The following is a 26,268-nucleotide window of genomic DNA, read 5'->3' on the forward strand; positions in this document are numbered from 1 at the left end:
CAGTATACAGAGCCCTGCAGTTGTCCGGCACCGCTCTTCACGGAAGGGCCGTTCAGGTGCAGTCAGACAACGCCACCACGGTGGCGTACATCAATCACCAGGGAGGGACTCGCAGTCGAGCTGCGATGTCGGAGGTGTCCCGCGTCCTGGCTTGGGCGGAGCGCTATCTTCCAGCTCTCTCGGCAGTTTTCATCCCAGGAGTCCTCAATTGGGAGGCAGACTTCCTCAGCCGTTACGACGAGCATCCCGGGGAATGGTCGCTTCATCCAGAGGTATTCCAACTACTCGTGGACAAGTGGGGGCTGCCAGAGCTGGACCTGATGGCGTCCCGTCACAATCACAAGCTGCCTGTGTACGGGTCAAGGACAAGGGACGCAGGCGCAAGTCTGATAGACGCGCTGTCGGTGAAATGGCTGTTTCAACTGGCTTACTTGTTCCCTCCGATATCTCTGCTGCCTCGGGTTCTGCGCAAGTTCAAACAGGACGGAGGCACACTGATCCTGGTGGCCCCAGCGTGGCCCAGAAGGCCGTGGCACTCCGATCTGCGGAGCCCGTCCATCGACTCTCCGTACCTCCTACCTCAACGGAGGGACCTGTTGTCTCAGGGGCCCTGTCTTCACCCAGATCTGGGTCGACTATCTTTGACGGCGTGGCTCTTGAGACAGCAGTCCTGAGGTCTCGGGGCTTTTCTAGCTCCGTTATTACCACCATGCTGAGGGCGCGCAAGCCTGCTTCCGCGAGGATCTATCACAGAGTGTGGCACACTTACTTTCAGTGGTGCGAGACCAGAAACTATGATTCCGGGTTTCGCGTATTCTGGCTTTCCTTCAGTCGGGTTTGGACTTAGGATTACGTCTTTCTTCGCTGAAGGTGCACGTGTCTGCTCTGTCGGTGTGGTTCCAGCGCAGGATCGCTGCTATGCCGGACGTACACACCTTTTTCCAGGGAGTTTTGAGAATCCAGCCTCCCTTTGTGCCACCTGTGGCCCCGTGGGATTTGGCGGTGGTTCTTCGGGCCTTACAGGGTCCGCTTTTTGAGCCCTTGGAGTCAGTGGAGCTCAAGTGGCTAATTTTTAAAACTGTTTTCCTCTTGGCAATTGCTTCTGCCAGGAGGGTTTCAGATTTGGGGGCGCTTTCTTGTCGTCCCCCTTTTTCTGATTTTTCATCAGGACAGAGCGGTGCTTCGCACTCGTCCTGAGTTCCTGCCTAAGGTGGTTTCCAGGTTCCACATTAATCAGGAAATTGTTGTACAGGTTGAGTCTCCCATATCCAAAATGCTTGGGACCAGGGGTATTTTGGATATCGGAATATTCCGTATTTTGGAATATTTACATAAAATAATGAAATATCTTGGAAATGTGACCCCAATATACACACAGAATGCATTTATGTTTTATATACACCTTATGCGCATAGCCTGAAGGTCATTTTATACTATATTTTTAATAATTTGTGCATCAAAAAAAATTTTGTGTACATACATGAAATTCATTTATGTTTCATATATACCTTATACACACAGCCTCAAGGTTATTTTATACTATTTGTAATAATTTGTGCTTTAAACAAAGTTTGTGTACATTGAACCATCAGAAAGCAAAGGTTTCAATTTCTCAGTCATGCTAAAAATATTCCGTATTTCGGAATAATCCGTATTTCGGAATATTTGGATATGGGAGACTCAACCTGTACCAGCCTTTCAGTCGCCTGATCTTTCGGCTGGGGAGGCTTCCTTAGACATTGTCCGTGCACTCCAGGTTTATGTGGACCGGACTAGTTCTGTGAGGAAGTCGGATTCTTTGTTTATCCTCTTTGGTTTTCACAAGAGGGGTTGGCCTGCCAACAAACAGACTCTAGCCCGTTGGCTTCATTCTGTTATTATTGAGGCTTATATGCAGGAGGGTTTACCTGTTCCAGCCTCTGTTAAGGCTCATTCCACTCGGTCTGTGGGCCCTTCTTGGGCTGCTAGCCATGGCGCCTCTGCTGTTCAGCTCTGTAAGGCGGCCACCTGGTCTTCCATTCAGACTTTTTTGAGGTTCTATGCGTTTGACACCTTTGCCTCTCAGGATGCATCCTTTGGGCGCCGGGTTCTCCTATCAGCACAGGAGCGTCCCCGCCCTTAGTTGGACTGCTTTGGGACATCCCCAAGGTCACCCTGTGGACCCCTATGGACCCTGAAGTAGAAAACAAGAGATATTGTAAGAACTTACCTTTGTTATCTCTGTTTCTACGAAGTCCATAGGGTCCACAGGGCACCCGCCCTGACGCACCTGGCTTCATATGGGCTCTGTGACTGGTCACCGGTTTTCCGTCTCTCATTTCTGTGAGTATGGTTCTTGTGTGTTCCAGTCTTCCTTCTCTCTGTTTCGTCTCCTCCTCCGGCCTGGGCTGCTTACCAACTGAGGTGCCTGTGGCTCGGGGGCGGGGTATAGGGGAGGTTGGACCCAAGTGCATCCTGGGAGCAGCTAAAAGCTTTAACTCCGTGGTGCCCGAGGATCCAGGATCCAGCTATACCCCAAGGTCACCCTGTGGACCCTATGGACTTCGTAGAAACAGAGATAACAAAGGTAAGTTCTTACCATATCTCTTGTTTTTGCTACCGGCTTCAAGCCACACCATCGGCTTACTAAACCACATCAACTGTGTACCTTCTTCTGTTACCGGCTCCAAGCCGCACCATCGGCTCTCAAAGCCGCATCAATTGTATACTATCTCCTGTACCGGCTCCAAGCCACACCTTCGGTTCTCAAAGCCGCATAAATTGGTACTCTCTTCTGCATCTGGCTCTAAGCCGCACCATCGACTCTCAAAGCCGCATTGATTGTGTACTTTTTTCTGCTACCGACTCCAAGCTGCACCATCGGCTCTCAAAGCCGCACCAATTGTGTACTTTCTCCTGTTACTGGCTCCAAGCCGTACCATCGGCTCTCAAAGCCGCATCGATTGTGTACTTTTTTCTGCTACCGGCTCCAAGCCGCACCATCGGCTCTCAAAGCAGCATCAATTGTGTACAAACTTCTGTAACCAGCTCCAAGCTGCACCATCGGCTCTCAAAGCCGCATCAATTGTGTACAAACTTCTGTAACCAGCTCCAAGCCGCACCATCGGCTCTCAAAGCCACATCGATCATTACTCACTTTTGCAACCGGCTAAAAGCCGCACCATCTGCTCTCAAGGCCTCATCAATTGTGTACTTTCTTCTGCCACACCATCAGTTCACTAAGTCGTACTATCGTCTTCCAAGTCTACCTGAACCTGTTTCTGTTCCTGTCGTTCCACTCACCACTGAATCCCATTGTACCTTCGTGTGAATCACTATTGCCTAGAGTTCTAAGCCCAGGCGGCCGCCTTAGTTCCGGTGAACGTATGCTAGTTCTAAGGGAACAACGGGCGGTTGAAATTGGCAGAAGACCTCACTAGCCTGGTTTCTTGGGGGTTCATACGGAGCAGGCTTTGGGATTTATAACCGTAAGAAGTAGGGGTGAGCGGGTTCGGATTTCTGAAATCCGAGCCCCCCCGATCCGAGTCCGATCCGAATCAGGCTCGACTTTTCCCGCCTGACTCGGATCTGAAATCGAGGCAAAAACGTCATCATCCCGCCTTCCGAGTCTCGCGGGTTTTGGATCCTATATAAGGTACCCGCGTCGGCGCCATTTTCTCACTCGGCTGTGGACAGTGAAGAGGGAGGGTGGGAGTTAGGGCTGTGTAGTGTAGTGTAGTGCTGCTGTTGTCCACTACTTCAAAGTCCATAGGGGCTGGCTGTGTTGTGCTGTGCTGCTGTTGTTAATAGGGGCTGTGTCCACTACTTCAAAGTCCATAGGGGCTGGCTGGACTGTGTTGTGCAGTCAGTTCTCCATAGGGGCTGTGTCCACTCCAAAGTCCTATGCAGTGTCCCAGTCCTAAAGGGGTGCTGTAGTGTTGTCCAGGGGGTGCTCTGTCCATCAAGGGTGCTCCCCCCAAGTGCTAAAAAAATAATATATTTTCTGTGTTTGTGAATTGGGTGCGCAGTAGCCGCACGTGCATCAACAAAGTAGTGCCAAGCGTGCGCCTGTGTCATAAGTAAAGGGCCGGCTGGCTTGACCGTTAAAGGGTGCTGTAACCCCCAAAGTACACTCCAGTCCAAACCAAAAAAAAAATTATTTTCTGTGTTTGTGAATTGTGTGCGCAGTAGCCGCATGTGCATCAACAAAGTAGTGCCAAGCGTGCGCCTGTGTCATAAGTAAAGGGCCGGCTGGCTTGACCGTTAAAGGGTGCTGTAACCCCCAAAGTACACTCCAGTCCAAACCAAAAAAAAAATTATTTTCTGTGTTTGTGAATTGTGTGCGCAGTAGCCGCACGTGCATCAACAAAGTAGTGCCAAGCGTGCGCCTGTGTCATAAGTAAAGGGCCGGCTGGCTTGACCGTTAAAGGGTGCTGTAACCCCCGAAAGTACACTCCAGTCCAAACCAAAAAAAAAATTATTTTCTGTGTTTGTGAATTGTGTGCGCAGTAGCCGCACGTGCATCAACAAAGTAGTGCCAAGGGTGCGCCTGTGTCATAAGTAAAGGGCCGGCTGGCTTGACCGTTAAAGGGTGCTGTAACCCCCAAAGTACACTCCAGTCCAAACCCAAAAAAAAAATATTTTCTGTGTTTGTGAATTGTGTGCGCAGTAGCCGCACGTGCATCAACAAAGTAGTGCCAAGTGTGCGCCTGTGTCATAAGTAAAGGGTCGGCTGGCTTGACCGTTAAAGGGTGCTGTAACCCCCGAAATTACAGTCCAGTCCAAACCAAAAAAAAAATTATTTTCTGTGTTTGTGAATTGTCTGCGCAGTAGCCGCACGTGCATCAACAAAGTAGTGCCAAGCGTGCGCCTGTGTCATAAGTAAAGGGCCGGCTGGCTTGACCGTTAAAGGGTTCTGTAACCCCCAAAGTACACTCCAAACCAAAAAAATATATATTTTCTGTGTTTGTGACTTGTGTGCACTGTGGCTGCACGTGCATCAACAAAGGAGCAGCGCCAAGCGTGCGCCTGTGTCCCATAAGTAAAGAGCCGGCTGGCTCATTTCTTAAAGGGTGGTGTAACCCACAAAGTGCACTACTCTCCAGCAAAAATAAAAAAATATTTTCTGTGTTTGTGTGCGCTTTAGCCGCACGTATATATATCAATATAACATAAATGGAGGACCAAACTTTCTCCGATAAAAATAAAATAGGGAAAGATCAAGAACCACTTCCTCCTAGTGCTGTTGCTGCTGCTGGGAGTTGTTCATCATCCCAGAGAGGAAGTAGGAACATCACTACTTTTACTAAACAATTGACCCTCCAACAGTCCCTAGCGATGAGGATGAAGTACGACAGCAGTCATCCTGAAGCAAAACGTATAACTGAGGCCTTGACTGCTATGTTGGTGTTAGACGTGCGTCCGGTATCCGACATTAGTGCGGTGGGATTTAGACAATTGATGGAGGTAGTGTGTCCTCGGTTCCAAATCCCGTCTAGATTCCACCTGCATCCTTAAAGCAGCAGCGACAAGCGTGCGTCTGTCTGTTAAAGGGTGGTGACACCCTCAAAGTGTGCTACACAAACAATAAAAATATTCTTCTTTTTTCTGTCTATGTGAATTGTGTGGGCTGTAGCCGCACCTGCATCCTTAAAGCAGCAGCGACAAGCGTGCGTCTGTCTGTTAAAGGGTGGTGTAACTCTCAAAGTGCTCCAAAAAATAAAAAACAATTTTTTTAATGTGTTTGTGACTTGTGTGCGATGTAGCCGCACTTGCATCCTCAAAGCAGCAGCGACAAGCGTGCGTCTGTCTATTAAAGGGTGGTGACACCCTCAAAGTGTGCTACACAAACAATAAAAATATTCTTCTTTTTTCTGTCTTTGTGAATTGTGTGGGCTGTAGCCGCACCTGCATCCTTAAAGCAGCAGCGACAAGCGTGCGTCTGTCTGTTAAAGGGTGGTGACACCCTCAAAGTGTGCTACACAAACAATAAAAATATTCTTCTTCTTTTTTCTGTCTTTGTGAATTGTGTGGGCTGTAGCCGCACATGAATCCTCAAAGCAGCAGCGACAAGCGTGCGTCTGTCTGTTAAAGGATTACATCGGTGACAGCATCCAAGTAGGCATGTCAGACAGTCCGTACCTGTACTGGCAGGAAAAAGAAGCAATTTGGAGGTCCCTGTACAAACTGGCTCTATTTTACCTGCCCCCCCTCCAGTGTGTACTCCGAAAGAGTGTTTAGTGCAGCCGGGAACCTTGTCAGCGAAAGGCGTAGGAGGTTGCTTCCACAAAATGTGGAGAAGATGATGTTCATAAAATGAATTATCAACTCTTCCAGGGAGACCAGCCTCCAGAACGTACAGAGGGACCTGTGGTTCCAGCAGGGACGAATTAATACTCTGTGGGGATGAGGATGTACACACTGAAGAGGGTGAGGAATCGGTGGATGAGGAGGATGAGGATGACATCTTGCCTCCGTAGAGCCAGTTTGTGCAGGGACAGATAAATTGCCAGCTTGTTTTGTGGGGGCCCAAACGAACCAATCATTTCAGCCACAGTTGTGTGGCAGACCCTGGCGCTGAAATGATTGGTTTGTTAAAGTGTGCATGTCCTGTTTATACAACATAAGGGTGGGTGGGAGGGCCCACGGACAATTCCATCTTGCACCTCTTTTTTTTCTTTGCATTATGTACAGTTTGGGGCCTAGTTTTTCAATGCCATCCTGTCTGCCACTGCAGTTTCACGCCTAGATGGGTCACGTGTTTGTGCCGCCCACTCGTGTCGCTTAGCATAGTCATCCAGCTACCTCGGTGCAACCTTTTGGACATAAAAACACTATTGTGAGGTGTGAGGTATTCAGAATAGACTGGAAATGAGTGGAAATTAAGGTTATTGAGGTTAATAATAGCATAGGAGCAGAAAAACCTACAAATTCTGTGATTTTAGCTGTTTTTATGCTTTTTTTCAAAAAAATACAGATCCAAAACACAAAACCCAGAACCCAAAACACGGAAGGGTGGTTTTGGCAAAACCAATCCAGATCCAAAACACGAAGAAAGATCCAGATCCAAAACCAAAACACAAAACACGAAAAGTGGCCGGTGCACACCCCTAGTAAGAAGACAAATGCGGACTGAACAATGTATATGTGTGAGCGTAATGACAACCGTCAAATGGAGGTTTGGTATAAAAGATAGGCAGGAATAAGATAGACAATGTCTAGATACACAACAGATGTTAGACAGGGACAAAAGGTCGAAAACAAAAATGCTTGACACTTTTTTTTTTTTTATATGTTTTCTAACCCTGATCTGCACCCTAACCCTCACCTATGTCCCTTCTAGTGCCTAACCCTAAGCTTCGGTAAGTGCTTAACCCTAACCATCGGGGTAAGTGCCTAACCCTAATCGTCCCTTCTATAGCGTTCCTGCTAGGATACTAAAGCAACATGGCGGGTGCTGCGATCACCGCCGGTGAAGAGATGCCATGCGCAAACATGCGGCATCTATTCACGTAGAGGGGGAGAGCTTGGGGGCAGCCTGGTGCGCGCGATAGAGTGCCCTTTCTAGGTCCGGCGCCGGACCTAGAGTGAACACTACTTTTAGTGCCAACCCCTAGCCCTCCGGTCAGTGCCTAACTCTAAAAAAAAAAAAAAAAACAATAAAAAGTGTCCACCAGTTTTGTGTTGACCTTTTGTACACGTCGACCTTCATCCATATTGATTTTTTCTGTGTCGAACTTTTGTCCCTGTAGACCTAACTAACATCTGGTGTCTATCTAGACATTGCAACCTTTTTACTATCTATCTTAGTGGTTCCCAAACTGTGCGCTGTGGCTCCCTGGGTTCCACGGGGCTCTCACAGGGGTCCACGGCAGCCGGAGGCCTAGAGACGCCACCCACTTTATTTTTATATTTTTTTAGGTTTGGGAGCAGAGCAGGAGGGGGTGTGGTTGTGATAAGCGAGGGGAGCATGTAGGAGAGGTTCTGTCACTGGAAAGCAACAGGCACTGAATCCTGGGACTGTCTGTTGCTGAATGCGCTCCTACAACGCAGTAGGTTGTGGGTGAGGAAGTGACTGATCTGATCTGAGGAGCGGTTCTGCAGAACTGCGCTGACTATCACAACTAAAGGTAAGTAAGGGTAGAGACATGGAGAAGGAGCAAAGGGAGAGACATGGAGGAGGAGCAAAGGGAGAGCCATGGAAGAGGGCAACAGGTTAGGGTTATAAATACTTTTCTTCTTCAGGGTCCATAGGGCTCCACAGGGAGACATTGGGGTGTAGGTGGGACCTGGAAGACCGGACACCAAAAGCAAAGCTTTTCAATCCCAGGATGCTCCGCTCCTTCCCCCTCTACCCTGTCTACAAAGCCTGAGACACTTCAGTTTCGTCGGTGTCCGGCAGGGGCTGGACCACCATTATAACAGAGGGCTGTATTAAGCTTTCCCTGCAGCCCCTCCCCCAGCTCAGGGCACCTTATCACTGCAGTCTTGGTGTTCTCTGAGCTGCTCCACCCTCACCCTCCACCCCCTCAGAGACGCGTGGCAGCCATTTTAGGCAAACAGGTCTCTGGGAAACGCTGGGTCCAGTTTCCCTGTATACCTCTCCCACAGGCCAGGTTATGCAGTGCTATATCCTACCAGTCACTGTGCTCTGTGTAGTTGATTTTAGTGCCCATTGCAGACATGTAATGGTTTTTTTCTGCGTTTGTATGTGACTTGTGCTAGCGCTAATCTCTATTTACTGTACTGTAATTTTATGCCTGTCCCTTTTTTCTGCTATACCCTGACATACTAAGCTAATTAGGGGTTCATAGTCCTCACACTCACACTCAAATAGCAGATGTGAGGTACAATCACACACTATATGGCGCGGTTGCACACTACACTGTGCCATATAATGCGCGGTTGCACACTACATATTACACATACTGCAAGGTGGTCATTGCATTGTATCATACTGTGTATTCTGTTATTCTTGTGGCTATGTCTGGCAGAAGAAAGAATAACAAGCAGTCTGATGCTGCTCCTCCTACTCTAATATCTTGTAAGTCCTGCTCTGCGCGGGCTTAGCCACAGAGGACCTTATTCTGGATGGTCTCTGTATTAATTGCCACAGGTCCATCAGCCCCGGTGTCTCTCCCACAGGACCTACCCTGGGCTGCCTTTTCAGAATTGCTGGCCAAACTTGTGGACCAAGTAGCAGTCCCTGTGGTAGCTCCCCCTATGGGATGGCCACAGCAGGTGCCCTCTGCAAATCCTTTGCCTCCCCCATGGATAGATGTACTGTCCACCTCAGTACAAAGTTTGGCTAATGCCTCTACGGTTTGTCAGCGAATACTGCGAAAAGATAAACCCTTTCCTACTAAGGGCGGTATTAAATTAGTTTGGCACCCGCAATAAAGTTTCACCTGCCGGACTTTTCACCTACATCGCGTATTTTAGCCGCGGAAACTTATCGTGCGCGTACCCGCGATTTGCCCTATTCAATTCCAAAAGACGCAAAAATGGTGACACGCGATGTCAGAAAAGACAAAAAGTGATGTCGGAATCGGGGAAATCAGCCTGAACCCCCAAAAAAGATGCAGAAACATTGGGGATCAATGTAGTAGTGTCTGATTAGCCCTAATACTACTGTTTGGGGTACTTAAGTTTGCACAATTGCCACTAATTAGCGAATTTGCACAAGTGATAAAGAATGGCATAAAGCAGGATTTGTTGCAGAAAATAAGTAGTCCTGTCAAATTTGGGGTACCTGAAAATGGGTGCAAGCTTATTTCAATGTCTCTAAAGTGCAGTTTTAATAAATGTGAATTTCAAACCTCATAAAAGCACCTGCAATCCCAAAAACACTTGACCCCTTGTTAGTGCACCCCCAGAACCTTATTTTGCTAGTTTGCGAACTTGTACTTTTTCGCCCCCAAATTCAAAGTAATTTTTTGGGATGGTGATAAGGGTTTTTTTTTTAGAATTTTTTGATGCAGGTCTCCATTGGGGGGTTGTTCCAAGGGTTCTGAGTGGTTTCCCCACCTTTGCACCCCAAAACTAAAATTTTGCACTTCTATTCTCCACTTATTCAGAGGTGAATGTTTTTCGCCTATTACATTACATTGACTTTCCGTGTACGCGAAAAGCGGATGGAATTGAATGAGATAAATTTCCACCTGGCGAAATGTCGCTATCGGCGATACTTTTTCACGGATCTTGGCTTTTTGCTTCTAATTGAATACGGACCTAAGCCTGCTAAATGTACTAATATCTTCCCAGTCCACACAGTTATCTGATTCTGAGATCTCATCTGGGGAGGCAGAAGACGCAGATCTCTCTCACTCTGACTCCGTCTCAGGAGAAGAGGAGCCACCCTCTAGACTAAATATACCTGCTCTTGTGAGAGCTGTTAAAACTATTCTACAAATAGAAGAGGATGGACCTGCTCCTAAGAAGAAAAATGCACTTTTTCAGCGACAAAAGGTTGTTTTACCAGAGTTTCCCAACTCTGACCAGCTATCTGATCAAATGAGTGAAGCTTGGAATATGTCCGGTAAAAGGTTTCAAATTCCAAATATAGAAGTTTGTCATCCAATTGTAAAGCGCAACGGAATATGCTGCGCTATATAAGAAACTGTTAATAATAAATAAATTAATCTATATACTCTCTTACAGGAGCTATTACTCGTCCTGCTAGGGCTACGACCTGGGTGGCAAAAGCCATTGAGCGTTGGGCAGAGGCTCTAGAAGAGGCTATTGCCCCTGATGCTTCGAGGGAACAGCAGTCCTAAATATCTCACATTAAAGAATCATCCTACTACTTAGATGAAGCAGCTATGGATACGGCTCCCAGGATATCTGCTACTTCGGTAGTAGCCCACCGTATTCTTTGGATATGTTCCTGGAAAGCAGATTTAGAATCAAAACGGGCTGTGGAGTTTCTGCCTTATGCAGGAGACATCCTATTTGGTCCAGAATTGGATAAAATTGTGACTACTTTGGCGACTAACAAGACAGCGTTCCTGCCCTTTGCATATAATACAAAGCTGTGGACGACATCCTTTCGCCCTCAAGGAAAAGCCAAGGGTCAGTCCTTTCCACGGCAACAGACATCAGCCAAGGCCTCCAAGCCTAGGGCCAAACAAGCCTGGGCTACTTGACGTCCACCTGCCAAGTCTGAGGACAAGCCTGCAGCCTGATGGGACGGGCTTCTCCCTGCGGGCTCCCAGGGTGGGAGGCTGACTTCTTCAATTAGTCCAAATTTGGCATCAAACCACGTCGGATGCCTTGGTAAGAGAAGTGGTCTCCCACGGATAAGCCCTCTACTTCCTGAGGCGACCTCCCCCTCCAACAGTTCTTTTGCACAGGACCTCCATCGGATTCAACCAATGCCCTGCTGCTCCAAAAAGCCATTCAGTCCTTACTGAATTCAGGAGTAATAATTTGGGTCCCCTCCTCACAGCAGGGCAAGGGCTATTATTCTACCCTTTTCTTAGTTGAGAAGACGAATGGGTCTCATCAGCCTATCCTCAACCTCAAGTCTCTGAACATCAGGGTGTCCAGGTTTCGTATGGAAACTCTCCTTTCTATTATCCTGACTATGGAGCCTGGAGATTTTATGGTATCCCTAGACATTCAGAACATTTACCTACATGTACCTATAGCACCTTCTCATCAACAATATCTCTGGTTTGCTACACTGCAGCAACATTGCCATTCCAGGCTCTGCCGTTTGCCTCACAACGGCTCCTCGGGTCTTTACCAAGATCATGGCAGTTATGGCGGCCTCTATTCGTATTCAAGGGATCAGACTGCTCCCGTACTTAGACAATCTCTTGCTGTTGGCAAGCTCCCTAGAGACTCTTCACTGCCATCTGCAGGTAACCATTGCCTTTCAACAAATGCACGGTAGGCTGAACTACTGGAAAAAGTGTTCCCTGATACCCTATCAAAGGATGGTACATTCTGGAGCCCTCCTAGACTCTCAAGTTCAAAGAATCTTCCTAACGGCAGACAAAATTTTAGCACTACAACATACACTATGCAGACTGCTTTGCAATCACAAATTGTCGATTCACTCTGCAATGCAAGCCTTGGGATCAATGGTGGAGTTCGTCCAGTTTCACTCAAGGTCTCTACAACAAATGATCCTCTCCAGGTGGCGCGGGCTACCCCATCTGCTCAAATCACAGACGATGAGCCTCCCCCCAGAGGTTCACCTGTCCCTAGCCTTGTGGCTACAGACTTCCCATTTGAATAAGGGCCGTCCCTTTTGGAGTCCGGACTGGGCTCTCCTCACCGCGGACGCAAGCCTCCGAGGGTGGGACGCAGTAAGCGGCCAGCACTCCTTCCAGAGACGATGGTTCCCAGTCAAGGCAGTGTTGCCAGTCAACATCCTGGAACTTTGAGCCATCTACAGAGCTCTCAATCTGGCTCAGAATATTCAGAAAAACAGGCCAGTACAAGAACAGTCCAAAAACACCATAGCTGTGGCCTACCTCAATCACCAAGGGGGCACTCGAAGTCAGTCAGCAATGACAGAAGTGTCCCGCATCCTCACCTGGGCCGAACGCAATCTCCCAGCCATATCTGCAGTGTTCATCTTGGGAAATCTCAATTGTGAGGCGGATTTCCTCAGCCGTCACGACATGCATGTAGAAGAATGGTCTCTACATCCAAAAGTCTTTCAGCTTCTAGTAGACAAATGGAGTCTTTGGAGGTGAATCTCACGGCCTCCAGACACAACAACAAACTTCCAATTTATGGAGCCAGAACAAAGGACCCCGATGCGGTCTTCATAGACACATTGTCGGTGAAATGGAACTTCCATTTAGCATATCTCTTCCCTTCAATATGCCTGCTTCCTCTAGTGCTTTGAAACTTTAGGCAGGAGGGAGGCACAGTCATGTTAATAGCTCCAGCCTGGCCCAGACATCACTGGTACTCCGATCTTCAAAGGCTCTCCATAGATGTTCCTCTTCAGCTTCCTCTACGAGTAGACCTGTTGTCTCAGGGTCTATGTCTACATCCGGACCTAGCCCGTTTGTCTTTAAAGGCTTGGCTCTTGAGGCATCCCTCCTAACGGTTAAGGATTTCCAGCTCTGTGGTCCAGACCATGCTAAAAGCACATAAACCAGCCTCAGCCAGGATTTACCACAGAATATGGCATACATATTTCCAATGATGTGCTCCAAGAAACGATGACCCTCAGGTCTTTAAGGTTTCTAGAATTCTTGCCTTTCTTCAAGCTGGATTGGATCTAGGCTTACGCTTATCATCTCTGAAAGTGCAGGTCTCTGCTTTGTCTATTTGGTTTCAGTGCAGAAGTTCTGATATACCGGATGTTCACACCTTCATTCAGGGTGTTCTACGAATACAACCTCCCTTTGTCCATCCTGAGGCTCCATGGGATTTGTCAGTGGTGCTCCAAGCACTTCAGGAACCTCCATTCAAATCCCTGGAATTGGTGGATATCAAATGGCTCACTGGCTATAGCATCTGACCGTAGGGTATCCAATTTAGGGATGCTTTCATGTCTCCCCCCACCCCCCACACACACTTTTTTTTATATTTCGTGAGGACAGGGCTGTTCTTCGAATATGCCCAGACTTCCTTTCCTAGGTGGTTTCTCGCTTCCACCTGGATGAGGAAATTGTGGTTCCAGTCTTTAATTCACCTGACCTCTTGGTAGGTGAGGCATCTTTGGATGTGGTCCATGCGCTAAACATCTACGTAGACCGTACTGATTGCATCCAGAAATCAGACTCCCTCTTTGTCCTATATGGATTCCACAAGAAGGAATGGTCAGCTAACAAACAGACTCTGGCCAGATGGATTCGCATAACTATCTCACAGGCTTACACACAGACTGGCCTTCCTGTCTCAGCTATAGTACCTGCTCGTTCTACTCGCTCTGTGGGTCCCTCGTGGGCAGCCCGGCTTGGCGCCTCAGCTGAACAGCTGTGCAAGGCGGCCGCCTGGTCTTCTGTCCACACTTTTCTTAGGTTTTATGTCTTTGATACATTTGCCTCTCAGGATGCTTCCTTCGGGTGTAGGGTTCTTCTATCAGCTCAGGGGCATTCCCGCCCTTCAACAACTGCTTTGGTACATCCCCAATGTCTCCCTGCAGAGCCATATGGACCCTGAAGTAGAAAAGGAAAGTTATGGTAAAGTTTACCTTGGTTAACTCTCTTTCTTCGAAGTCCATAGGGTAGACAGGGCACCTCCTTGACGGTCCTAGCTTCTATGGGTTTTCTTCTCCTGGTCACTTGTTTCCTTCTCTGTGTAAGGAGTGTGATTCCTCAGTGTACCAGTCTTCCTTCACTCCAATCCTGCTCCTGCCTTGGGCTTGTTAACAAAACTGAAGTGCCCTCAGGCAGTGGGCGGGGTATAGGGGGAAGGAACGGAGCATCCTGGGATTGAAAAGCTTTGCTGTTGGTGTCCGGTCCTCCAGGTCCCACCTGCACCCCAATGTCTCCCTGTGGACCCTATAGACTTTGAAGAAAGACAGTTAACCAATGTAAGTTTTACCATAACTCTCCTTATTTTGTCTTAGGGGTGCCTTGAAAAAATTATGGAGATCCTAAGGGTGTCTTGACCTGAGAGGGTTTTGGAACCACTGGTCTATCTATTGACTGGAACTTGTCAAACGGCATATGTAGGGCAACACCTTTTACTGCATGCCAGGAATTTTGTAACTGAAACAAAATCCCCACACATCCTACGCTGCACATTTGCATCCCTGCTCCCCTTCCCACTGTATTTCGCTCTTTCCCCTCCCCCACTTCTTATATGCAAATTATTTTGCTGAGTAACCATTATGATTCTAAATTATGTAATGTTTCAAATCTCTGCAAGTTTAGTTGACGTTCTATGTTTAAATTAGGGATGTGCAGGCTCGGATTTACTCGGATTTACTCGGTTCTTATCGCCACTTTACCGCAAATTCGGATTTATTATATTGGCTATCCAAAACACATGATAGGCGATAGCCAATAAAATGCCGTTTTGAGATCCGAGTAAATCCGAGCCTGCACATCCCTAGTTTAAATACATGATGATTACCATATAGTAAGTGTTATAAATGGAAAAGTATGTTTAAAAAAAAGTCTCCCTTATTGTAATGGATATGATATAACGTGGCCACAATCCAATATTGCCATTAATGTTTAACTGCTGTCTTAGCTGCACCCCTGGCCTTTCCTCCTCTCTGCATCAGTGAGGAGAGATGGAAATATGCTGCCTTGCAGTAGCAGACAGGGCTCAGGAAGGTGAGCAGATGGGGACCCTGTAGATCTTGCTATGGCCCTGTACAGGCCTGTCGGGCGGGGGGGCCCTGATATGTTACATTTGACTTTTCCACTTTATAATACATGTAAATAGGGATAGCCATCGGTGTGGTTGCCATCGATGGTTACCAACTGTGCAATGGATGACCATTCATGGTTTCACCAACCGATGGTCATCACTGTTCATTGCTTTGACTCAGAACCTGGGGGCGGAGCTTCGTGGGTGTCAGAGCTATGTTCAGTTGCCCGGAACTTTGTAGACAAAAAGAAAAAAAAAACAACATTTGGTTATTCTGTGCCATCGATGGAGGGAAACCATCTGGTTTTCCCCCATCAATGGTAAAAGCACTCAACATCAGCCATAGATGATTATGAATTGGCCATCCCTAGATGTGAAAGAAAATGTAACTATAAAAAAATATATATATCTATCTCCATATACTTTATTCACTTCTCCCTTCTTCTTTGCTGTGGGGACTGCTGATAACATTGGGGCACCCCAGAGATGTAGGGTCTTTAAAGCTCAATGTTATAATGGGCCAATCTCCCACTAAATCATTACACGTTATATCACTCTGAAATTGTCACATTAATGCGTCGCCATTAATGACACAAAACGGGGATAAGGGGGTACACCTTTCCTGTGATCATGGCTATAAAATGAAAATACAGAAAATATAGCTGATTTTTGTCAACATATTTTCATTGCCTTATATTTTGAGCTTTGCACTTCTCTTAGTAGATGGTGCGTTGCCTTTAAAAGTTTATTTATAGTCTTTTTTTTTTTTTCTTCTTCTCGCTGTCCCTGGTACAGCTACTCCTAAAGGACGATCCCATTTAAGTCATTTGACAGACCATTCTGCCTCTGAAATTGTGGAGCAGGAAAACCTGTGATTTTGTTCTGCCTTTTAAGTAAATTGGAAGGAGCATTAAGTGTCATCTGTCGGCTGGGTAAAAAGGGTGCGTCTCAGTTGGTGGCCAGGTAGAGTAGGTCAGGTACTTTGCAGTTCTTTTATGTCTTTTTTTATACTACTCAGTCTTTCTTTTTTTTTGTTATTGTAGTTGGTTAATTTTATTTTTTTCACTTCATTTGTCCAAATATTCTCGGATGGTCTTTGTGAAATTGAGCTGCGTTGATTTGCATTTTCCGATGTCCCTTTTTTGCGTATTCTGTTTTGAAGTTGAGCATAAAAAATCCTTTAATGCAAAGGTGTAGTTTACCTCTGAATTCAGCCCTTGCGTAGGCATCCTGTTGCTGGCCTTGCCGGTCCCTGCTGAGACCCATATTTCCCAGCAGCTGGGGAGTAATTGTTGGACACTACAGTCATTGTAAATTTTTTGCTGAACAGAAAATGGATTTTGAGACATGCTGGTATGTGTAGTTCCACAAGCGATGGATAGACACAGACTGCTTGACTCGGACAAGTAATAACCAGACACTCATTAGCAGTAAACCATTTCCGTACCCAGCCATATCATCTTAGCGCATATCCGGTGTGCTGATTTGAGACCCGGGACCGTCAGTAATAATTTTGGCTGCGACTGATCCCATCCGTTTCGTAGTGACAGCCTATTTTAGAGCATGAGACTTGAAATGTAGCATTTATATGTAGTTTGTCATATTTTCAATGTAATGTGTTGGTTTGTGACAACAAAGCCTCAGATGTTAGTAATTCTCAGAAGAGTTGGATCTTTAACGTTCAATTTCATTCACTTTTACAATTGTAACTCTTTTAAAGTTAACTATTGTAATCTGATTTAAAGTTTTAACTCTTTAAATCTTATTTTTTCAATTTGTCTAATGTAAATGTTAAGGGATGACTATATGTTATTATCGATCTTTAACTTGTTTCCCAGAACACAGTGTTTGGGCGTGGCCTAAAGGGAAGGGATTTGTGGCATCATTTGGGGCGTAAAATGTCACCAGCCGCGTAGTCAGGTCCTGAAAGTTCCGCAAATATGACAGAGAAAGCAGTGGGGTGGTAAATGCAGCCCCCTAAATTTACATTAAGCCTGAACACAGGGAGAACATAAGACTCTGTCTAACATACTGTATGCATTTTGTATTTTACCAAGTGACCCTTTCACCAAGTTATGATTTGTAGCAGTTAGAGAGCTCATTCACTGGGCATGGACAATGGTGCCTCTGCAAGGTTTGAGACTTTGCTATACGTGCTGTTTGCCCTATCTGAACAGATTTTGATGACTTGTGTTGTTACTGCATGATGCGTGTTTTGTGGTTTGTACTGGAGAAATTAATAGTTGCATAGTTAGTTATGTTGAATAGGACATCCGTTAGACATATTTAACTTGCCCTATTATGCAAACTTCTTCATCCTTTGTGTGACTCAAAAAATAACCCTCCGAGAATACTTTGATTTTGGGTGGAATTTTTGGGTGCCGTGATCAGATGAAAAGAAGTTTGTTGATCAATCTTCATCCTTCAAATATGTGGTGCTGCGCAGGCTCGGAGTGCAGGAAGGCAGGTCTGAGTAGGGGGAGGCGGAGCTGGGTTGCGGACACAGACAGGCTAGGAGTGGAATGGAGGAGGGGTCAGGAGGAAGAAGTAGGCAAGCTTGACGAAAGGGAGGCGGAGCCAAGAGGAGAACACAGGCGGGCCAGGGGTAAAAGGGAGGCGGGTCAGGAAGAGGAGGAAGGAGAGGCTGAGCCAGGAGGAGAACACAGGTGGGTGTAGAAGTGAGACGAGTATGGAAGAGGAGGTAGGCAGGATGGAGGAAGGTTAGGCAGAACCAGGAGGATGACACAGGTGGTCTAGGAGTAGAAGGTAGGCGGATTGGGATGAGGAGGTAGGCAGGCTGGAGGAAGGGGAGGCGGAGCCAGGAGGAGGACAAAGGCGGACCAGGAATAGAAGTGAGGCGGGTCGGGAAGAGGGGGTAGGAAGGCTGGAGGAGCCAGGAGGATGACACTGGTGGGCTAGGAGTAGAAGGTAGGCGGGTTGGGATGAGGAGATAGGCAGGCTGTGGAGGAAGGGGAGGCGGAGCCAGGAGGAGGACAAAGGTGGACCAGGAATAGTAGTGAGGCGGGTTGGGAAGAAGGGGTAGGCAGGTTGGAGTAAGGTTAGGCAGAGCCAGGTGGAAGACACAGGTAGGCCAGGAAGAGGAGGCAAGCAGGTTAAGAGTAGAAGGGAGTCGGGGCTGTGCAGTGTATTTGAAATTATCATAAGATATTTTATTGATAAGTGGGATTAGCTGCAATTTAAAGGTATGCAGTTGAAATATTTCCCTCTCACCTAGAGTGAAGCTGGGTATTCTCTATACAATGTATCATACGATAACCACTCCAAAGCACATTGGAACATCTTACCATACACATCGTATAGTGTGTATATCAGATCTGTCGGTAGTCGTATGGTCCCATCGGCTTCACGAGACGGTACACCAGATCCGCACTGCCTCAGTGATGTCTCTGGTTCTTAGAGGCTTTATTTGTCTCCGCTGTAGAATGAGCCCTGTTAAAGAGAGACCAAATAAAATTGTGTTGTTGCACAAAAGCAATATGCGAGTCTGCAGCCTGTTCTTCCTCAAAATACTGTATGTTTTATTTTAAAATGCCACAATGTCCCTTTTACTTTTGTTTGTTTTTTAGTTAAATGTCAGCCTGTTAGGCAGGGCTATGTCCTCGCTGCTTGTGCGCTCCTCGAAAATATCACCAAAGTGGCCACGATGGGTCTTTACAAAATTGTTTCCTATTCTCTACATTATTTTCCACTTGCATTCTTTTTTGTGTGCACGTAAATATCTCGGATATGTATTTTACACAATGCTGCTTACATCGGATTACATAGAATTATGTTTATAGTCTTTACATGAGTTTGCATTACTTAGGTAGAGCTTGCATGCTTAATAATTGCCAGGTGATTAATGCCACGGTTAGCAGCCATTCCCTGTATCGTGTTACAGTAATCTACAAACATATCAAATAAATATTTCTGATTTAGCATCAAGCCTAGAATGATTTCAGTAGTACTAGTGAAGAGGATGGCTATAATCGTAACACAGTAGGGCCCAAAAGTAGTGGCGCAGTTTCCGTGCCATATATATCGGCTAGATTTGTTGCCGCTTTAAACCAGGTTGTTTTTGCCCTAAAACAAATTGTTTCTTTAAATCTTGCGGCTTTCTCGCTGAAATCACACTGGTGCTTGCATATTGCGGTCTGTTTTCATTTAGGCCTAGATATATATATAAACTGATTTTCATCTACGAGAATATATCGCAAAGCTATTTTCGGTCAGTGACTTGTGACTGTGTAATTGTCCATATTAACCTGTTTTTTACCTTTGCCAGGCAATGTTCAGAGTGTGACCAGGCTGGTAGCAGTGACCTAGAAGCGGATTTTGCTATGGAAACCTTACCAAACGGGACCAAGAGATCCAGGAGGCAGATTAAGGAACCAGTGAAGTTTGTGTCGCAGGATACGCCTCAGGACACGAAAAAGACCCCCCTACGGAATGCAGTGAGTTTCTGCGATTCCCTCACACCTTCCTCTCTCTCAGGGTTAGGCAACCGGCAACTCACTCGGTTTTTACGGGACTAAAAGTCCCAGCATGCAGCGTTCCCAGCAGTCAGTCTGGGGTTTATCCTATCACGAGTTACACATTGCGTAGCTGATAACCATGATCATTTAACCACTTGAGGGCGCTGTTTTATTGCAGTCTCTGTAGTAGTAATACGAAGACAACAGAGCAAATTTTCACAATGCAAAGTACATTAATTATGCCACTCGCATACTCTCCACGTTAGTCTTTTTGATTTAATTGAAGGGTTTGGTTTGTATTATGCATATTTTCCTGCAACTTTTACTTAAGCATTCACCTTTCTTCTGTATTGTTCACCTAAGCCACCCAGACAGAGTAGTTTATTTGTTGTGACCTACACGGGGACAAGGAAGGTAAATATGCTGGATGCTATCAACACATGGTCGAAAGACACAGAAATCAGCTGGACAGATAGAGCAAATGCATTTAGCGAATTTCTACGGGCGTGCAGCAAAACATGGTTGCACGTTCGTTTCCAGCCTCTGATACCTGTGGGTAATACAAGGTGCTCACGAGCATATTATTAGGCAGCGTAGTATATATTGGGTCTATTGTTGCTTTAAATAAAGAATCTCCATTTCTGCTGACTTGTCTATTATTCCGTAACAAATCCATTAATCTACTTTTATATGTTTATAGAGCCAGCTAGAGCGGTTTTGCTCTGTTTCTTGTATAAAATCAATAACAATAAAACTGAATCAGTAGACCGCAACATTGCTGTACATATAGTGAATTAATTAAACCTAATTTCAATTTTAAGTGAAATGAATAGGCTGCGCCTGTACTCAGAAATCTGTATTACTAAAGGGTACGAGCAGCTGTACAGTGCCCATTGATCACATCTGTTCCTTCTCAGAAGCGGTTAGTTGTGGAGATAGACACACTTTCTGCTGGACAGGAGGAATGGGGAAGATTAAAGGGAAAGGTCACCTTTTGTGGAGGTTTTGTTTACAATGGGTTAAACTTCCAGAATAGACGACAAGGGCCCGATTCTGATTGGCACGTAATGCGAACCCAACTCCGGATGCCCGCTAAGAACGCAAAGCTAATGCAACTATACGCACACAGTCGTACGCATCTGTGCAATCGCGTGGCCCTAGTCCTCTGTACGACATTTTTATCGGCACTTACATCAATCCCGTGCAGGAGATGCGACTGACTTTGTCGCACACTGAACATACACACGGCTCAGAACAGGACGCAAGCCTGGCTACAGGCTCACAACACACACGCGGAACGTTTCTCTTACAAGTGACACCCAATAACACTGAGTCAGCGATCACAGAGAGAGGACTGAGACGCTTACAGGCCACAATCATTGGTCAGTACTGAAATGATGCGTATGCTGCCCACGACGCAGACGCGTCTTTTGAAAAAAAATCGCTGTATGCGGCCTCATTCGATCTTGTGCGTGACTTAAGAAAAAGGCCCTAAAGGGTCTTTTTGCGTATATATGTATATGTATATATATATATATATATATATATATATATCCACGGCTTGGGTGCCGGGATGCCAGCGGTCAAAATTTTGATGCCGGCATCCCAACAGGGTTAGGATACCGACACCTGTAGGTAGATATCCTAGCCCTTCTCCTACCCTTAAGATCTGTAGAGCCCTGCAATTAAACTCCTATGCACAGCTCAAACCTTATAAGTTGTAGGGGAACTCCGCAGTCAAGATAATGTCTTCTGGGCAGATTGATTCATCGCCCGTGCAAATGATAACCAATATGCAGCCATAGATACACTTCTATCCAATGCTCAAACCTGAGATTACCGGTGCATGAATGCAGAGTCTGCTAAATGAAACCTGACTGTCTGCACATAAAATGAAATGAAGGAGAGAGATTACTTTTTGCATCCACTGTACATGTTACAGACTGCCATTTTATGGGCTAAAACCAGCAGGGGAACTTCGCCCATCAGTTCACTAGGAATCAGTGCGATCACTGAGGTACCTAATGACTGTTGTTCACATGTTTTAATTGATTTAAAGGGCTCCATTCTTTAGGAATATTATCCCAGCCCTCAAAATGGCTGCTTCTGGTCTACTCAGGTGCGCCCGACACTCTCAGGACCGAGGCAGAGATTGTCAACTTCTGTTCATTAATTAATTTAAATGAAAGCTCTTTAGCCAATCCTAACCCTACACAATTGCGCATTACCTCTATATTTTAGCTGCTGGAGTTTGTAGACTGGATATAAACTTATTTGCCTCGATATGTATCCTGAAGCTTAATAATGACAGCAGAGTTTTCATCTGTACTCGCCAACGCACATAGTACGCATATGAAATAGAGAGCGTTAGTGTTCAAATATTCCCCCTCCCAAAATAACCTAAGGGAGAAAAACAGGTGCGAGAACTAAAGCATCAGACACTATTAAGGTCATTAAAAATAAAAGTTAAATGCAAACATCCACACTTGCAATATTACTTGCTAAAAGACATATATGGGACAGTAGACTGTACATTTATAATGACGAGTCACTGAGGGGTTACAAATCGCGTAACACGTGAGGTCTGTGTGAATCCGTAGCGCCAAGCATCTTTTCGTGCAACTTTTCACCCTGAAATGCGTCATATTCACACTGCAAATAGAACGCACAAGCTGCTTCTACTGATTTAAATGATATGCAGCATGCCTATGTTCTCTGTGCAACTGCTGCTGTATCTGCATGCGAAACGCTACGATACAGTGTCAGTGGCTGTGACACTGTAACGTAGCATTTTGCATGCAGGTACAGCAGCAGTCGCATACAGAACATAGGCATGCTGCATATCATTTTAATCAGCAGAAGCTGCCTGTGCGTTCTAATCGTAAAAAGTTGCACGAAAAGACACTCATGTGGGTTACAATCGAGAAATCAGATGCCCAAGTTGGTCGTCGTAAACCGTAACAACCCATCTTATTCCCACTGTTATTTTTCTACTGCAGCTGTGAAGATGAAAGCAGACGTCTGACCGCAAGTTTTCATAAATGTCCCCTTGGTTAACCTTGGAGCAAGTTGTCTTTAAAAAGCTTTTTTAAATCTCCGGTACCAGCTAGCTGGGAACCTGCCCAAGCACCAAGGGAATAATTAAAATAATATTTTTGTTTTTCACTAGACTATATTCTTTTTTTTTTTTTTTTTTGACTGTTCTATAAATATTAGGTGGTGGTATTACTATTTAAAAAAATGTTTTTGTTTCTATTTATTTTCTTTCTTTTCATAAACCCTTCCTTTCCTGTATAAATCGTGCTCTCTTGTAGAAGTGTTTTATTTTTTTATTTTTTTTTAGCCAATATGTTACTGAAATGAAATAACCAGTGCATTGTAAGATCCCTCTTAACCTTTATCCTGCACCCTATTTGACATCTTATGAAAATACCACTAATCCAGACGTGTTTCCTCGTGCACTGATTTCACCAATGTTCAGCTTTCATCCTGCTGCCTCTCAGGTCTTTCAGTGCAGATTGTAACTTCTGATGCATGTTGACTCTATTCCTGGCCTCATTGATTTGATCTTTAACTTTTTTTTTTCCTTTCCTTTCCTCTGAGATAAACCTTGAGGAGCATCTTGTAAAGAGGACATAGTGCCTGTAATAGGTTTTGTGATAATGAATTTAGGACAGGAAGGGTCAGTTATCAACAAGCTTTATAGATCAAGAGGGTTCATTTGTACAAAGACATGAAAGGTCACTGGGATTACGTTAAAAATCATATATTTGGATCTTTAAAAATCAAATCATTAGCAATTTTTGAAGAGCCTTTGAGCTCGAGTTGCAGGGTTTAAAATACAGCATGACTGAACTTAGCTTCTTTTCATAAAGCGTAGTAGATATACAGGGAAATAAAATCCATCCAGCTTGCTTATATTTAAATTTTTTTAATAAATGGTTTATCGCTGTTTTTTTTGTTTTTCTGTTTATTATATTTTTTTTATCATTTTTTTAATTACGTTTTTTTATTTTCCTTTAGAAGCATTGTTTTAGAGGTAGACGGAAAAGTTCACAGTTGCAATTTGAGCCTTCGGACGAGGTCAAGAAGGAGAAACTACCTGCAGATTCCAATAGGCAGCCCGAGCACCAACCCGAACACACTCAGCGGAGTGATCTTTTGTCGGTAATGTGAACTTTTTGCACATTTACTAAAGCTAGTTCCAAGCTCGGTTGCTCCTGGTAACACTGTACTGACACAGGGTCACTAAATCACCTGGTGATATTGCTACCCTGCAGAAGTACAGAATTGTTATCCTATGTTTTGGCATGCTACATAAGATGTTATACAATACTAATATACAGGTTGAGTCTCCCATATCCAAATATTCTGAAATACGGATTTTTTTGTTTAGCATGACTGAGATCAATTAACAGAAACTTTATTTAAGGCACTAAATTATTAAAAATATTGTATAAAATTACCTTCAGGCCGTGTGTTTAAGGTGTATATGAAACATAAATGAATTTCATGTATAAACGTACACAAAATTTGTTTGAGCCACAATATTATTGAAAATACTGTATAAAATGACCTGCAGGCTGTGTATAAGGTATATATAAAACATAAAAACATTCTGTGTTTAGATTTGGGTCCCATTCCCAAGATATTTCATTATGGAACATTCCGATATCCAAAATACCCAAGCATTATGGATATGGGAGACTCAACCTGTACAATGTTTTCTTTACAGTGCATAAAAAATACACCAGACTTTCATTCCTGATACCATGAAAAGCACAGTAAACAGAACAACTTTATTTTCTAAGTGTTCTGATCTAATGGAATTTTAGCCTATTTCTTAAATACTGTCTTGCCTGCTTCCCGGTTGTGTGAATTTAATTGATGCAGAAAATATCTTTAAAAAAAAATAAAATAAAATAATAGCAAAAATAAAATAAAATGTATTTGGTAAATTGACCATTTTATTTGTTGGCGGGACTCTGTTTAAAAATGTGCAGCATCATTTCATTTTCTGATGTTTATATGTCTTACAGTTTAACTTTAAAGCAGATCTATCACTGTGCCATCTTTGCTATAGAGTGTCTTATGCATTATGTAACTAACAAATAATAGAGCACTTTATTAAGCAGACTGTATTGTCTCCTGGGCATGCCTCCTAGAACCTACGCAGCAATAAAGCTGTAACTTGTAGAGGACTCTTCAATGAGCATTGTACAGTTTGAGAACTTGACTTTGATGCAGAGTTAACCTGTCCAATTAGAGTGCTAGCTGCCTGACCAGATTCCTGTGCACTAGATAGTGTAGCTGTACTACTGTGCTGATTGTACGAATGTGTAGCATGCCTGAACAAAGTGTTTTTTCCTTGGTCAAATGGGGTTTCAAGGGAGACCTTTTTTTTCCCTCCTTTTTGTTGTAATGCAAATAACATTGGGGATCTGTAATAAGTCTGCATTAATGATTATCTGAATTTTGTCTGCTGATTACATCAAAATAAAATGTGCATCTGTGTTCTTGCCTAAGATTGTTGTTTACTCTGCATTTTCACCTCCTAAGGTCATTTCAGGTTCAAAATTTTTTTACGGTAAATATATATATATATTTTTTTAAATATTTTCATTTTGTAAAAGAGTGGGCAGTACAAAGTGAATAAAATTAAAAAAAAAACAATGGCTTTCAGGTTGTCAACTTCCACATCTAAAATAATAATAATGATATAATAATAATAATAATAATAATAATAATAATAATATCAGTGTGTTATAAATTTATTTAGGGCTGCACTGACTCCTAAGACTCTTATGCAGTACTGACATGATTTATGGTTGTCCAATATGTACGTTTAAGTCTGTATAGCGCCAAAAAGATTTTAATCCGCTTACACGTCAATTACCAGGTGCAAATAGAAGGGACTCACAAGAATATAAACAGTAATTGCTAGAAAAAATTTTTGTGGAAAACTATTTCAGTTGATCGCTTTATTTAAAAACGATTTAAAATAATAACAATCCATTATAATGACATCAAGAAAAATAAGCAATGAAGTGCCCCCAGATGAAAAACGGGGAAGGGGCAGTGAAAACAGTGCGGCTTCTTCCAAACAGGACGAATATGGAGAGCAAAGTGGAGTGCGGCGTGAGACCGCTAAACCTATGGGTAATCCCGCCAGATCCAGCGTGATTCAGTAGCTTGTAAAACCACCTTTTATAGTATTAATTTGATGTAATTGTTTTCATTATGAGTTTATTGGTTTCTTACATAGCATGTGAGGAATATTGTCCCACTCTTCCCTAAAACACTACTTCTCTTCATTGCATTTGTTTATACACAGCTCTGTTAAAGTCCTGCGACAGCATTCTCAGTAAGGTTGAGGTCTTGACATTGATTTGGTCATTCCACAACCTCGATTGACTCAATTTTTTATTTTATTTTTTCAACTGAGTCCTAGATTTTTTTTTGGTGTCCTTAGTATCATTGTCCTTCTGTAGGATCCAATTTCATCCAAGCTTCAGTTGTTGGG

At 44.5% G+C, this 26,268-nt stretch overlaps 1 protein-coding gene across 3 annotated transcripts in view; it reads left to right on the forward strand.

Annotated features, from left to right (window-relative positions):
• The window catches only part of PHF14 (PHD finger protein 14), a 323,924-nt gene that overhangs the window by 91,941 nt on the left and 205,715 nt on the right, over positions 1-26,268 (forward strand). For all 3 annotated transcript variants that reach the window (XR_015868728.1, XM_088442247.1, XM_088442248.1), the window contains exons 14-15: positions 19,556-19,724; positions 23,769-23,912. Coding sequence is in view for 2 of the 3 variants with exons in the window: in XM_088442247.1 (XP_088298373.1) it covers positions 19,556-19,724; positions 23,769-23,912 (313 nt within the window). In the remaining variant the exon portion in view is untranslated. The remainder of the gene's footprint in view (positions 1-19,555; positions 19,725-23,768; positions 23,913-26,268) is intronic.

Source organism: Taudactylus pleione, unplaced genomic scaffold, assembly GCF_031769625.1.
Source record: "Taudactylus pleione unplaced genomic scaffold, aTauple2 ptg000306l, whole genome shotgun sequence".
Taxonomy (NCBI): Eukaryota; Metazoa; Chordata; class Amphibia; order Anura; family Myobatrachidae; genus Taudactylus; species Taudactylus pleione.